The 14,637-nt window shown below is 38.2% G+C and overlaps 1 protein-coding gene and 2 non-coding genes across 3 annotated transcripts; 2 read left to right on the forward strand and 1 right to left on the reverse strand.

Annotated features, from left to right (window-relative positions):
- Positions 1 to 416: 416 nt before the first annotated feature.
- On the reverse strand, positions 417 to 12,440 carry mfsd4aa (major facilitator superfamily domain containing 4Aa). Its single transcript, XM_055160642.1, has 10 exons — positions 12,087 to 12,440; positions 8,107 to 8,305; positions 7,739 to 7,990; positions 6,399 to 6,510; positions 5,734 to 5,858; positions 5,455 to 5,628; positions 4,294 to 4,441; positions 2,928 to 2,998; positions 2,682 to 2,811; positions 417 to 621 (listed from the first exon to the last, which is right to left on the reverse strand). The coding sequence occupies exons 1-10, from the start codon at positions 12,317 to 12,319 to the stop codon at positions 566 to 568; spliced, it is 1,500 nt and encodes a 499-aa protein (XP_055016617.1). The 5' UTR covers positions 12,320 to 12,440; the 3' UTR covers positions 417 to 565.
- Positions 4,816 to 4,888, forward strand: trnaf-gaa (transfer RNA phenylalanine (anticodon GAA)). The gene has a single exon. It is a non-coding gene; the product is annotated as a tRNA-Phe (tRNA).
- Positions 12,441 to 13,231: 791 nt separating the features above from the next.
- Positions 13,232 to 13,304, forward strand: trnaf-gaa (transfer RNA phenylalanine (anticodon GAA)). The gene has a single exon. It is a non-coding gene; the product is annotated as a tRNA-Phe (tRNA).
- The last annotated feature ends 1,333 nt before the right edge of the window (positions 13,305 to 14,637 follow it).

Genomic DNA, 14,637 nt, shown 5'->3' on the forward strand with positions numbered 1-14,637 from the left:
TGACAGAATAATGCATTAAAAAGTTGACTAGAAAATACTAATGTAAAAACACAAGACATTGCTGTGTTTCATACAGTGTATTGCGCATTAGAAAGGCTAATAAAATGTGGCCAGTTGCTTATGATGCACATACACAGATGTGAATCTGGTCACCAGTGAATCTACCCATTTCAAATGGGTGTGATTGACAAGGGGAGTAGTCAGTCAAGGACATGGTCTGTCCGTACTGGAAAAAATAAAGGAAAATACAAAATCAATGAGCACAGCACTTAACTGTTAATATGATGTGAGCCAATTTAGATTTTATTTGAAGCTCCTTCATTTCACTTGCGCCACTGAAAAAAAATTAATGTGATTGCACAATCACAGCTTGAAACACAATGTAGGGGTGGGGGCCAGACAGATATTTGTATAAAATACAGATATCTGTCCCTCAAAGAGAGATCTCATTCTAGAGTTGCCAGGCAAGCTACACAGATAATTTCTCATAAAATGCAATGTATTATTATCCAGTAAATGATCAAGGCATAAATGTCCAGCATTCATAATGCTATATTCACTTCATTCAAGATCCTGCTAGAGATGGCGGTATTTTCTTCATATCCATGTCCTTGGTGCAATCTGAAACACACATAAGAAAATAGTATTGCAAAACTGTAATAAGTTGTGTGACCTGAGGAGGGCACTGCATGTATCGCTTTTTTCTCATGAAAGTTGAGATGGCAAAGCAGGATTTGTTTTATTTGACATTTGTATCTACAGCTAATAGACTTAGACTTAGACAAACTTTACTGATCCACAAGGGGTAGATGCCTTACACATTAATAACGTGTAAGGCATCTTTTTAGGTAGCTACATAAATATGTCAACACTAGAGTCACAGCAATATATGTATTTTTAATTAACTATAAAAACTGCTTTTGTTTTGTGGTCATCTAGGTAATCTAGGCGTGAGCTTTTTGTCAGCTGTAGTTACTATGTGCTTTATTATGAATATTAAAAATGGATAGTAATCAAATTAGTATTCACATGGCAAGAGTCAAAGACCCCAAGAGACCCCAAAATCCTTCATTCATTTTCTATATGCAGGTAAGATAAACATTAAATGGGGCAGTTTTTGCTGCATGTGTGATCCATTCTACAAACTACTACTGTATATTATTGTAACAAGGCCAGTCTATATGAAATCAGCAGCCCTCCCCTATGAGCCATCTCAGATTTGGCTGAAAAAATTTCCAAAAATTTCTAAAATGACCAAATGAAAGAATCTAAAATTTTAGCTCAATCCCTTCAGTCGTTCATAAGTTATGGCCTGTCGAAATTTTGGAACCATGCTCACTTTTCGAAGGCCTTAATTTATAAGCATGTTTGAGAGGCCATAACTTCATAAAAAATAGAGCTAGGAAGCTGATATTGTAGATTCTTGGTCATAGATTTTGAATCTATTGTCAAATATTGGGTAACTTTATTAAGGGGGGCGCTGTAGGCCCCTAAAATCTCACATTTGGTTGCCACTCAATTTTTTTTTGTCAATTTTTGAGGTCCAAGATCTATTTACTCTAAGCAAGCTAACTGTTGGACCTGAATATTTGAGAGAATGACCATTTCTGACAGAAATCTCACACTTTTCTGAGATTGTGTCAGATTTCTCTCTGTACCAGCCAGGTCAATACCGAGCATGTATTATGACATCAGGTGGTTCATTGGGAATATTTCAGAGCATTCAGATGAACATGGTGATGTCTATGTGAGTTTCATGAATGGAGACGACAGAACCCTCATCTGGCCTCCTGAACATCGGCATAACCATGCTGGGTTCTAATTCAGCACATAATCTGTTGTATTAAGGTACCAGAAATTCAGGGAAGAAGAGCACAAAATTATCTCCTTAACACTGCAGATTATGACAGGATCCAAACATTACTTCTGAAGTTCATTAGTTGTTAGAAACACGTAGTGTGCAAGATACCAACACAGATGATCTACATGTAGGTGGCAAAGGGAACAAAATGGGCATATTTTTCCAGTATGTTGGTATTTTCCGCTGAGGTTGTTTGTCACACTGAATTTTTAAAAATGTAATTTCTAGCTGTTGAACAAATAACAGAGCAGATTACTGTATTTTGGTAACATTTTTGTCAGTATCTAATTTTTCCTCATTAACTTTACTGCCTTCTTGTTATATTTTTGTGCAAAAATTATACACATATGGTGGTACTGAAAGCCATGGTTATAGAATCAGAGACTTTGTGATTTAACAGGCAATGAGTATTCCAGTTGTTATTTGTCTTTGATCAGTTTCCATCAATACTATCTTAACTTTTTTTATTTTACTTATATACCAAGAAAAGCAGTTTCTTTGTGAGATAACAAATTACGCTCAAATAAAAATAGAATAATGCAAACAAACATTTTTTTTTTCATAATTTTGTACGAAGTTAATAGTTTAATTTTCTTAAAGGATTAATGTTTTCCAAGCAATGTGCCACAAATAATCTCCAGTTGTCTTCCCTTATAACAAGCAGTTAGTGTTTAAGTCTGTTAAAGATAATTTAATCTTTTAATCTTTGCTTTTGCTTGTGCCTTTAACAGTCTCAGCCCTATGGACTTGTGTGTTTATTCTCTCATAGCCTTTGCTCACTAGTATTATGTGCTTGACCTTCCCCTTGTTTTTGAGTTACCTGTGCTGTGACTGTAGCTGTTTTTGTGGAGATGATGCACATAGAGGAACAGCAGAAACAGACAGAATCCAAGAAAGGACGCTATCATGCAGCACAGCATGAAGGCATAACTGCCATAGTCTTGAATCACCTGTAAGAATTTAGACAATCTTGTACAGATGGAAATACAAAAGAACTTGTAGAGGATAAGCAATATACAATGAGATTTCTTTGATAGTTTGGAAATAAATTGTTAATTAAACTTACAGATCCAATTAAAAGCTGCATAAGCATTTCTCCAGTGCTAGCACTCGTCACCAGGACAGTTGTTGCACAACCTGTGGCAGAGAAATCAAAGCTAACATTTTAATTGTAGCTTAATACAACACTATAATCTGCAATGAGAATCTACAAAATCTTAAAACTAATATTCCTGCTGGAATATTAGTTACAATTAAAATGTTCATATTTTGTGTTTTGTCTGTTTTGAATTGTGTGAAGCGTCTTTGAGCGTCATAAAACGCAGTGTGTTTACAGTGTTTTATTACTATTATATTGACTTTACAATAACAACAACTACCACAATAACTATAGAGCAACAAAAATACTGCATGTTCATGAACTCATGTAACAAAGTTGTTTACCCTCCCCCACTGACAAAACTGACACTCCCAACCTGGCAACACTGCCAATAGTTGCACCTGTAGAACTGCTATCGTAGAGTCTCAGTGAGATGAAATAGCTCAGTTGGGACAGCGTTAGACTGAAGATCTAAAGGTCCTTTGTTTTAATCCTGGGTTTTGGCAGCTTAAAGGATGGCTTTTGAGCAAGGCACAATTTATTCCTCCTATGTAAAAGACAATTATTGACCCACTTAATCAAGTCATCCTGTCATGGCAATTGTTCTCACTGTGCTAATAATAGATCTGTAAGCACAATCTTTTAGGAACTTTCTAGGCTTACCTTCACCCATAATTGTGGCTTTGTAGTTAAATAACTGTAGTATTCAAATTAACTGTCTCTACATGAGGAGGTTCATAGCTTCCAAAAGACATTTATGGTACTCAAGTTTTTATTTTATTTTATTTTTTTATATTAGATAAGAAAAGCACATACAGATTATAGAGCTGATGTCTCTACTTAAAAGATCCTTATAAAGCCTTTTGTTATAGTGTTTCCACATCACAAACACCAAGAGCTGCGTATTGTTTCATTCCCACAAATTTTTTGAGTTCTTCTCTCAAACAGAAAACACTCACCTTTCACCTTGTGCTGTTATGTGCTAATACAGGAAGTGCTTCACTTTTAAATTTCATACACCTTCACTAGAATAATTTAGATATTTTCAGCCATGGAAAGGCCAATCTCTACTGAACAAAAAGTAAAAGGTAGCTGTTAAATTGAAAACTACTGCTTTGTGACATCACAAGGTGGAACAGAACATTTTGGGCTTTGGAGATGTAGACAGACTAATAATAAAGGATTACAACCTGTGTGAACAAAACTCAAGTCCAGCTATGTTTCTGATTAAATTATAACATGACTTAAAGCTCACAAGAGTAAATTTTGTGTAATATAAGATCTGTAACACAGTACAAACAACAATCTGGTATGATATGAATGAGTGGCCTGCCTTTGTACTCCAGTGCATCCTCAGTGAAGGCCAGCATGGAGGGGAACACACTGCTTATGCACAGGCCCAGTATAGTGGTCCCAATGAAGAGGAACATTTGACTGGTGTAGAAAAGCAACAGCAGCCCATGGATAAGGACCACCCCTATCTGAGAACACAAGTCTGTTAGGTAAATATGAATACATTAAGCGGTTATTGTTTGTATTGTATTTAGTCATTGTCACAGTCCACAATAAGAACAGTACAGTGGAGCTTTAATTCATACAAAATGTCAGGTGTGAAAGACAGAGCAAACGTTGTGTGCTGCTCTACCATAAATAATAAAAGTAACTGTCCTGTAGAGTATATTAGAAGTGTTACAATGTAAGCCCTAACACAGTGATTTTGAGTCTGATCTGAGGAACAATAAGACTGATTTGGAAAATGAATTATAATGAACTTCAACCTCATCCCTCCCCCACACTTTAGACCTGCAGCAGTTGCACTTCCTGTTGTTGAACTGCTGGAGGCTGAACCCACAGAGCCGAAATAGCTCAGTTGGGAGAGCGTTAGACTGAAGATCTAAAGGTCCCTGGTTCGATCCCGGGTTTCGGCAGACGATGGGTTAACTTTTAACTATGAAGTTCATAATGGGTGTACTCACAGAAAGGTCTACAAATAACTGTAACTGTAACTAATGAAATATATCCTCCATAAGTTCTAGGATGTTTTGACAAAATAAACAAGTTTTTTGTAGGAATATGTGTAATAGTTTTCATTCATATCAACAAAACAAATCATACAGACATTGCTTAAAACTTCCACTCACTACATATCCTGTTTAAATATTTGAGTTAAAGTAGCATGACAGATGGCATTCGTTTTCTCTTTCCCATTTGTTGCTGGCACTTGCTGCACATTGTTTACTGAAAGAGGTTCTGCACAAAGAAAGATACTCTTTTTGAACAGATTGGACTGTAATATACATATCCTTTTAGAAAGAATAATAGTGTCACATCTCAATAATTGATTTGTACACAGATTTTTGACTTTAAACAATGTTAAACAACCTACATTGACATTAAACAAGCTTGATTTAATTAAACCAGAGCTACCTCAGACTGACCAAGACAATGCTCAGAAAACCTTAGAAACACTATTTACATATGTGTGTGTTTTTACCAGACTGAAGATGAGCAGTTTTGGAGCAGGATATCTGTAGGACAAGTAGATAAACGCCAGTCTGCTTAGAGTAATGGCAGCCCAGAATATGCTGTCCAGATATCCCGCAGTCTTGTGTGCCATAAGCAAAGGAGGGGACACAGCATAGGTGTACACAAAGCCTGCATACGAACCCTACAACAAAAACAGAACAATACATTTGTAAGAAGCAAATTCATCAAACTTTACACTGTATACCAAATTGCATAGGTACGTTGTATTTGGGAAGAGAGATCTTACTATTATTCCATCAGTGATAAACAGTATGGCTCCACCTACAATTTGGAGGACAAAGAAAGTGGCTGGACGATCTCTGACTTTATCCAGATTACAGCACCTGAACACATTCTTGTGGGCTAGGGAAACTAGAGAAACATTATCATTATTTGAATTGTAGTTTCACAAAATTTACTTTTAAAGATCCATTGTGTAACTTTTCTGGAGGAGGGTCAGTCAGATGCTTTTCTCTATGGAAATATTATTGCTTTGTCTGGAATGTTTCACAGTGTGGCATTAAACCTATCTCCATGGAGGCCAAACCAGACCAAATTACATGTCAAATCTGTGGAGAGGCGACCCTGATCACAGTCAGAATGCCTGTTTTTCTAGTTATTTTTCAGCTATAATAACCACTTGTAATTGAATAAATGTAAGGTAGATCTGTTTAATGTCATACTGTGGATCATTCCAGGCAGAGCAATGACATCTCTATAGAAACAAGCAGATGACAGACCCCTACCAAAAAGTTACATAGTGCACCTTTAAGTGCTTTTACCACATTATAACGGAACCCCTTCATCTTTCACTCTGAGCTGTATTTGAATTTATGCATGTCTGAGTAATCCGGGATTGTCCTACACTTGAAACCTCTGTATGATTCATGACAGCTCTCACTTGGGGTATACCTTGTTCAGTGTCGCCACTTGGGTTCTGTTCCAGTAGAGGGGGGCTTGTTCTGGAGCAGGGCAGCAGCCTTTCATGGTACATCAGGTAAAGTACGGCTATGGGCACAGGCAGCTGCACACACACACACACACACACATATACAGAACAGTCATTTTAGACACAAAGAAGCCATTCTCATGTCATGAAGCATATCCTGTCAGCTGATTCAATTTGTGATCTCTGCTCTTCTTATTTTCACAGAGAAATGCTACTGCTGCAGACACACAAAGTGAAGAAAACCTACCAGGTCACCTCAGACTTGAAATGTCATGCATCATGGTAATTTAACTGGCATAATATTTACGTAATAAGCATACCAGTGTTGTATGCAAACAGAAAAAGGAGTGGTGAGGATGACACATGATTAAATGAATCAACAATAGCACTGCAATAACAATGACTTTTACAATGCCACTAGACTTTTAAAATACCCACTTCAATGTTAGATGAAAACTTTGTTATATGTAATAATTGTTGTGAGAGAAATACAGCTTAAACCATAATAGAAGGCATAAAGTGTGCCTTCCAAATCTTTTTTCTGGAAAAGGATGTTAGACTACCCCAATCTCAGGCAACTATAATTAAAACTTTATCAAAACATTAGTAATAAACTGAAGAATTAAGTAAGCAAATATTAGCTATATTTAAGTCATTAGATGAGACTGTAAGAGGGCAGGATTTTGGGTGTAACCTGGGAAGATTGATTGTTTTGTTTTGTTTCTGCAACCCTGTGCCAAGAAAACATGATTCTAATCCCTCCCACAACAATAGGTAAACAATAAAGGCACATGATTACAGGCAGCCATGTAGATACAATGTTCAAAAGAATGTAATACAACTTTGAAAACACAGAGTCCGCAACAGGTTTGGTCTCATATTACAAGTGATAATGACACCACCCAAATGTGCTCCCTTAAAGATGCACTATGTAGGTTTTCTGGTGGAGAGTTTGGCACCTATTTGTCTCTATAAAGATTTGTCTGGGATGTTCCACAGTAGGGCATTAAAGTTCCCTGTAAGAATCTCTGTTAGCACAAGAGAGTTACGAGTTAGAGAGGACAGCCCAGAATAAAATAACACCTATACTTGAATAAATGCAAGAGAGAGAAGTTTCATGTCATTTTAGTCAAATTAATACATCTCCAAGAATTAAAGTGGTTTGAGGACCTTCCATCCACCATCAGATAAGTTGCGTAGTGCAACATTTTCCACAGATAATTCTATGACTGAAATAGCTCCATTGCATAACTACTCCAGTTTGGCAGTTCATTTATTAGCTAATGTCATTCGAGGAACTTACACTGATAAGAGCCATGATCCAGAAAGCATATGACACCTGTGTGAGCGCCATGCCATGTATGTGCAGGGGATATTCGGACATATTTGTTAGCGCAGCGCCTGGTCCTGCAAGAGTGTTACGAATATGCTCAAGGTTAAAGCTTGAGTTGAAGACTGTAGCATTGGCTGCCAGAATGCAGGCATCATCTGAAAGGAAGGGATCAGCCACTAGAGGACTGACCAGTGCTCCCAAGCCAATGAAAAAGTGCAATGCCTGCAAAGAAAATACTGTTACCACCCAAATGTGTACAACAAGAGGCACAAGTCAGAAGTGCCTTTAAATTCATTTGACTGTATTATCTGTCAAATAGGCAAATTTAAAGATTTTACCTGAAGGAAAATGGCTGAGTCTTTCTGGTAAAGTTTGACCAGCTGTAAGTTGGCAACATTGTCAATCACTCCCATGGCCAAACCAGCAATGGCCAGCACAATGGACAGCATTATCACACTGTAGCATAGTGGTATAAGGAGAAATACTAGTGAGATAATAAAGGTACAAGTGAAGAGAGCCACCAGGGAAAACAGCAACCTGAGAACAACAAACAAAAGAACATAATAAACAACACAGCAAACATCCCACAAGATTAACTGATTTCTAAATGTAATGCAGAAAGTATCCAAGGGTTTCAGAAAGATGAAAAGTTAAGACTGCTGCCACAGCAATTATTATTTTATAACTATATATTATATCTGTTCAGTAGGAAGCAAAAACCCATGAACAGAGGATTGATTGAACATCTGTCAATCTGTAATACCGATACATACATACAGCTCTGGAAAAAATAAGAGACCACTGCAAAATTATCAGTTTCTCTGATTTTACCACTTATAGGTATGTGTCTGAGTAAAATAAAAAGTTTTTAAAAAGTATATAGTTGTTCTATAAACTACTGACAACATTTCTCCCAAATTCCAAATAAAGACCATTTTTGTTTAGAGCATTTATTTGAATAAAATGACAAATGATCAAAATAACAAAACAAAAAAAATGCAATGTTTTCAGACCTCAAATAATGCAATGAAAAGAAGATCATATTCATTTTAAAACAACACAATACTAATGTTTTAACTTAGGAAGAGATCAAAAATCAATATTTGGTTGAATAACCCTGATTTTTAATCACAGCTTTCATGTGTCTTGGATGCTCTCCACCAGTCTTTCACATTGTTCTTGAGTGACTTTATTCCACTCCTGGAGCAAGAATTCAAGTAGCCCAGCTTTGTTTGATAGCTTGTGTGTTTTCAGTGGGGTTCAGGTCTGGAGATTGGGCTGGCCATGACAGGGTCTTGATCTGGTGGTCCTTCATCCAGACCTTGACTGACCTAGCTGTGTGGCATGGAGCATTATCCTGCTGGAAAAAAACAATCCTCAGAGTTGGGGAACATTGTCAGAACCGAAGGAAGCAAGTTTTCTTCCAGGATAACTTTGTATGTGGCTTGATTCATGCGTTCTTCACAAAGACGAATCTGCACAATTCCAGCCTTGCTGAAACACCCCCAGATCATCACTGATCCTCTGCCAAATTTCACAGTAGGTGCAAGACACTGTGGCTTGTAAGCCTCTCCAGGTGTCTGTCAAAGCTGAAAATTGGACTCATCAGAGAAGATGACCTTACTCCAGTCCTCGATGGTCCAATCCTTATGGTTTTTTGCAAACTTCAGCCTGGCTCTTCTTTGCTCCTCATTGATGAAGGGCTTTTTTCTAGTTTTACATGACTTGAATCCTGCCCCTAGGAGCCTGTTTCAAACAGTTCTTGCTATGCACTTCACCCCAGCTGCCATTTGCTATTCTTTTTGTAGGTCACTTGATGTCATCCTATGGTTTCTGAGTGACATTCAAATGGGCTGACGATCATTCCGGTCAGTAGAGAGTCGTTTCCGCTTCCTGCCGGTCTGTAGCTTTGTTGTTCCCAGTGTCTGCTACTTGACCTTGTTGTTATGAACTGCCATCTTAGAAATTTTAAGGATGGAAGCAACCTGACGCTCACTGTATCCCTCTGCCAGTAAAGCCAGAATTGAACCTTCCTTTTCCTCACTCAAAACTTTTTTTTTGAACGTTTTTTTGCCTGTTGACCCAAAGTCTCCATGAATAAGCAACTGTTTGCTGTAGAGAAGCAAAGACTAAGATCTGTTAGGATTAGGACTAGCATGTTAACATAAGATGTGTTGTCAGCTAAAAGACAATAACAAGCTCAGTCTTTCCTTAACCATATTAAAAAATATTATTGATAAAGAAATTATTTTTATATGAGATCACCTTAAATTATGTCCAACCTACTGTTAGGTGTCATATTGTTTAGACCTGGTTTAGTCCTGGTTTTAGTCCTGGTTTAGTCCTGATTTTAGACCTGGTTTAGTCCTGGTTTAGTCCTGATTTTAGGCCTGGTTTAGTTCTGGTTTAGTCCTGATTTTAGACCTGGTTTAATCCTGGTTTAGTCCTGATTTTAGGCCTGGTTTAGTTCTGGTTTAGTCCTGGTTTAGTCCTAGTTTAGTCCTGGACTGGGTTAGTCCCGGTTTTAGTGCTGGTGTTAGTTCTGGTTTAGAGGTGCACAGGAGGAGGCGCGGTCTACGTCTACGCAGCGTACGTGAGAAAACACGGTCCACACGCGGCTCACGGGAGGACAGCGGTGTCCGCGCGTTCTCAGGTCGATGACGATGATGAAGGTGTGTGTTTGTGTGTGTTTTTGTGTGTTTGTGTGTGTTTGTGTGTTTGTGTGTGTGTTTGTGTGTGTGTTTGTGTGTGTTTGTGTGTTTGTGTGTGTGTTTGTGTGTGTGTTTGCGTGTGTTTGTGTGTGTGTTTGTGTGCGTCCCCTCGTGTCTCAGGTCACTATAGGACAGTAGTGCAGATTTTATGAGCCTATGCAGGTTGTTTTCATCAGTGCCGGTTTGACATTTAACTTGTTGGCGATTTTATAGTTGTTATTTTTTTATATCTCACGTCGGGAGTAGAATTTCCAAGACACAGATGTGTTTTTACCTGTGCGCTGCTGCCTCTGTTCTACTGGCTCTTCGACCTCGTCCATTGTGTGACCAACGCCGCCAACGTTACCATGACGTTTACGTCGCTCTTACTGCGCGCGTTCTGTTTGGGTTTCCGGCAATGAGTGGAATTACCGAAATAAAAAAATAAATAAATGGGATGTAGCACAAAATGTGAAAACAGGAAAATACCGCCGTGTAACTTACTTCAGCAAAGTAACTGTAATCCAATTACCACTCATTGAAACAGTAACTGTAACTGAATACAGTTACTCATAATTTGTACTCTGATTACGTAACGGCGGTACATGTAATTCGTTACTCCCCAACAATGCCTGTTCATTTGGCCTCTCCTCCAAATGACGCCAAGGATCGTGCGTCACAATCATCAGAGCTTATTTCATGTTAACATAGGTTTTAGATTGAGGTGTGGCGTTTGAGGATTAAATATGTGAAACTTGCATTGCAAAACCATCCAGCTTCTTCCAGAGCTCTTAAAATCCCTTCAATGTATCATATTGTAAGAAATTTGAATGGAGCTGTATAAGTAAATATTTTTACTGAATGGGCACTGCGCACGTTGTGACCTTATTGAGACCGTTTTTGTTGTCACAGAAAGGTTATCCAATGCTCCACTTAAAGTGGTATGTTTATCTAATCGTTCTTAACTTGTAACATTTACTTTATGTTCACCTTGTCTCTAATGAGTTGGTTTATATTCTTATTCAGGAACATATACATCTCAGTGTTGTTATGCATGCAGACAGTGAAAAACAATATGTTAGAGGGCTTAGACACATGGACTTTTAACTGCATATCATTTGCCAGTCAAATTGCCTCATTGTCTGCCTCATTTGGATTCAGTCATTCAAGTCATTGTGCTATGTTTTGTTTTGTTTTTTGCAATAAATTTTATGGAATTTTTGATTTTTTATTGTAATCTAAGCTTCATATAGGCTATATATGTTTTATTTTTATATGATTTATATATTACCTCAGACATATTTTCTCAGAATACGCTATACTGTATTTCAAGTTAGATTCAGTTTTCACAATAAACAGTGATTAGAAGAGGGTTCCATTCAGTTCTGTAGGTGTGGTAAATCCTGTATGGTCCCAAGAGAGAAAAGTCAGCCTAAACATATCTGACCTATTAGCCTTTGTAAACAGGTACATTTCAATATTTTACCACTTCACATTTGGTAAAGTCTTTATAAGCCATTATAAAACTTAGGGCATGAACGTATTTAGGCTGTAACACTGTTGAACTTTTGCGCCTATTCATTATTAGTCTCTTTATTGTTTTTGAGAGTATTATTTTTGAGACTTACGTCCTCTTGAAAATCCCCCCGACGCTGCTGCCCAGGAGTAGAAATAACTGCTGCGAGAAGAAGACCCAGGTGATCTGCTGCAACGTGGAGTGCGTCTGGCAGCGCAGGTCCAGAATGGTGGGCCCCAGAAAGGCGATGCACAGACCGAAGCTAAAGAAGACGCTCCAGTAGATCACCGTCTGCTTCCACTGACTCCTGAAAAGAGCCCAGACGCGGTCGTCCCACAGTGTCATCTCGATTTTCTGTGAGATCCGTAGAGCTCCATCAACACTGCTGCTCTGTTACTCTGGAGAAGGTAAGTAAATGCCAAACTGAGATAAACTTGCCATCAGAAGTCAGTCATTGTGCTCTCAAGTTAACTGCTAGTTATCTTGTTGGCGGACTGGGCTCCGATTGGTTCCTGGGACTAAGTCCCGCCCCCTATCTGCATCACCAGTTTTTACAGTCACCAGACTCTTAACAACATAATCTGGGCTCAGTTCAGAGCGAACCCTACAGAATAGGCTAAATAAATAAATACATACATACACACATACATACACACATACATACACACATACATAAAAATTAAGAATTTTACATTTTCTTATGGGCTTGCCAATAGACAGTAGTTATATTTTCCACTATGATTAAAAACAGACAGAGGTGGGTCCGTGTACAAGACATCCAGGCTGTACTTACGTCTGTTCCACATAGGTCTTGGGAAGTGAGTGGCTGGCCCAGTCATGAAGAGGGCAAAACTCCAATATTTGCAAAATGTTATAAGACTTGGCATTTTCTTGAATGTTTACAACTTTGGTAAATTTACTTACATTCTGAGACATTTCCTGGTAAAGGCTGACACATTTTTCATGCGAGTACTATTAATTATCTTATTTTCTCACAAATAGCCTATGTAGTTTTTTTCTGTTGCACTAGATGGCGCGGTGTGTCAAGAAAAGAATCTGCATGGTTTATTGAGTGGTTTGTGATTGGCGCTTCAGTAGGCCAGGGCCAGACTCGCTGCTTGGTTTGTTTGTCATAGCCACGATTATATTACAGTTCCATGGGGTGGGGTTAACTTAACATAGAACATCTTTTTATACGTTTACCTTTCCGTGAACTTTTCATATAAAGTTGTTTTTTGACCCTTTGCAGTTTCATCCGCCGAAATAGCTCAGTTGGGAGAGCGTTAGACTGAAGATCTAAAGGTCCCTGGTTCGATCCCGGGTTTCGGCAGATTGTGTGAAAGTATATTTTTCTGAACTGGTATCATGTTACAAAACTTACAATAAGTACTGTTATATTTTATATTTTATATAGCAGAATCAATATTCCCCAGACCAGTATAGAATCAAGATGACTACAACATTTCAATTCCTTAAACTAGTCAGATAGTTATTTCTGTGTTTTATTTATTAAAATATAATATAGATGTTTAAAATCATTGGCTGATACAATCGAGTGCAGGCTATAGTATATATCACAATTGACACCTCTCATCTTCATAGGTTGGATGCCAAATCTACCAGGGATAACTTCAGACAGATGACCTCAGGGATCTGCCTTGTGATGCTAACCTTGTCCTACTGCCAGTAGAACTGTGGAGTACAACCAGCACCAGGTCAGGGACTTGCGTCACTCCTATTGAAAGCTCCATGAATGGCCCGTCTCTGTAGTGATGTGGTAATTAGTTGCACACAGTTCAATACTGTTGCAGGGAAGCAATTGTGGAGGTGGTAGGAGAGAAAGTGCAATATGTGTAATTGTTTGCTACTAGCTTCAATAGACACAGGTGCACTGGCCATGGCTGTTTATTGATTGTTTTTTAGAAGTACATCAGTGTCAATATTGGTATGAGTATCAGAGAGAGAGCATTGATCTATTTTAATTTCAAGACTTTATTAGGTTACCGAGGGGTAATTGTTTTGTAGTGATAACAAACAATTCATACAGCCACACAGTTCATGATAATGGACAAGGACACAGAAATAAAAACAACATGGTAAAAAAGATCATTTAAGTTAAATAAAAAGTTTAAAAAGTGCAATTGCACATTGGCATTCCCTTTATAGTTTTTTTGTAAAAGACCAATAACGGTGGGGACAAATTAGTTTTTGAGTCTATTTGTCTTACACCTGTGCACCGAGTATCTCCTGCCTGAGGGGAGGGGTTTAAACACCTCGTGCAGGGAATGTGTGGAGTTCGCCAGGATTTCTAATAAAAACTATTCACAGTGATTGAGAATCTCAGTACAGTATCTCATCACCTGCTCTGTATGCACTGCATAGTTGATTTCCTTGTGTCTTTGTTCCCACTGCGTTGAACAGGACTGTTCATTGAACAGGACTGTTCATTGATGTCAGTCAAATCTCAAAGCTCTGCAGGTGTGTTTCAGTCCAGACCCCCGGGTGGAGGGGCAGCTAGAGGATGTTTTCCTCTAATTAATCAAAACCCTTTTCAGCCCAGTTCCTACTCCAAACAGCTCCCACAGACGCCCTAAAGCTGGTCCTGCTTAAAGACTTATATAATCACCACAATAGCTATGACTTCTATTCAGCAAACTTTGTGT

This window comes from Boleophthalmus pectinirostris, unplaced genomic scaffold (assembly GCF_026225935.1).
Source record: "Boleophthalmus pectinirostris isolate CB_2022bp ecotype Guang Dong unplaced genomic scaffold, ASM2622593v1 HiC_scaffold_3, whole genome shotgun sequence".
Lineage (NCBI taxonomy): Eukaryota > Metazoa > Chordata > Actinopteri > Gobiiformes > Gobiidae > Boleophthalmus > Boleophthalmus pectinirostris.

What these genes read in the sequence shown, in the direction of transcription:
- mfsd4aa (XM_055160642.1), bottom strand. Translation starts at nt 12,319, where the DNA reads ATGACACTGTGGGACGACCGCGTCTGGGCTCTTTTCAGGAGTCAGTGG. An exon ending in AACTGCTCATCTTCAGTCTG is followed by an intron (nt 4,442 to 5,454) that starts GTAAAAACACAC and finishes TTGTGTTCTCAG; the next exon opens with ATAGGGGTGGTCCTTATCCA. An exon ending in TGCAGCTTTTAATTGGATCT is followed by an intron (nt 2,812 to 2,927) that starts GTAAGTTTAATT and finishes AAATTCTTACAG; the next exon opens with GTGATTCAAGACTATGGCAG.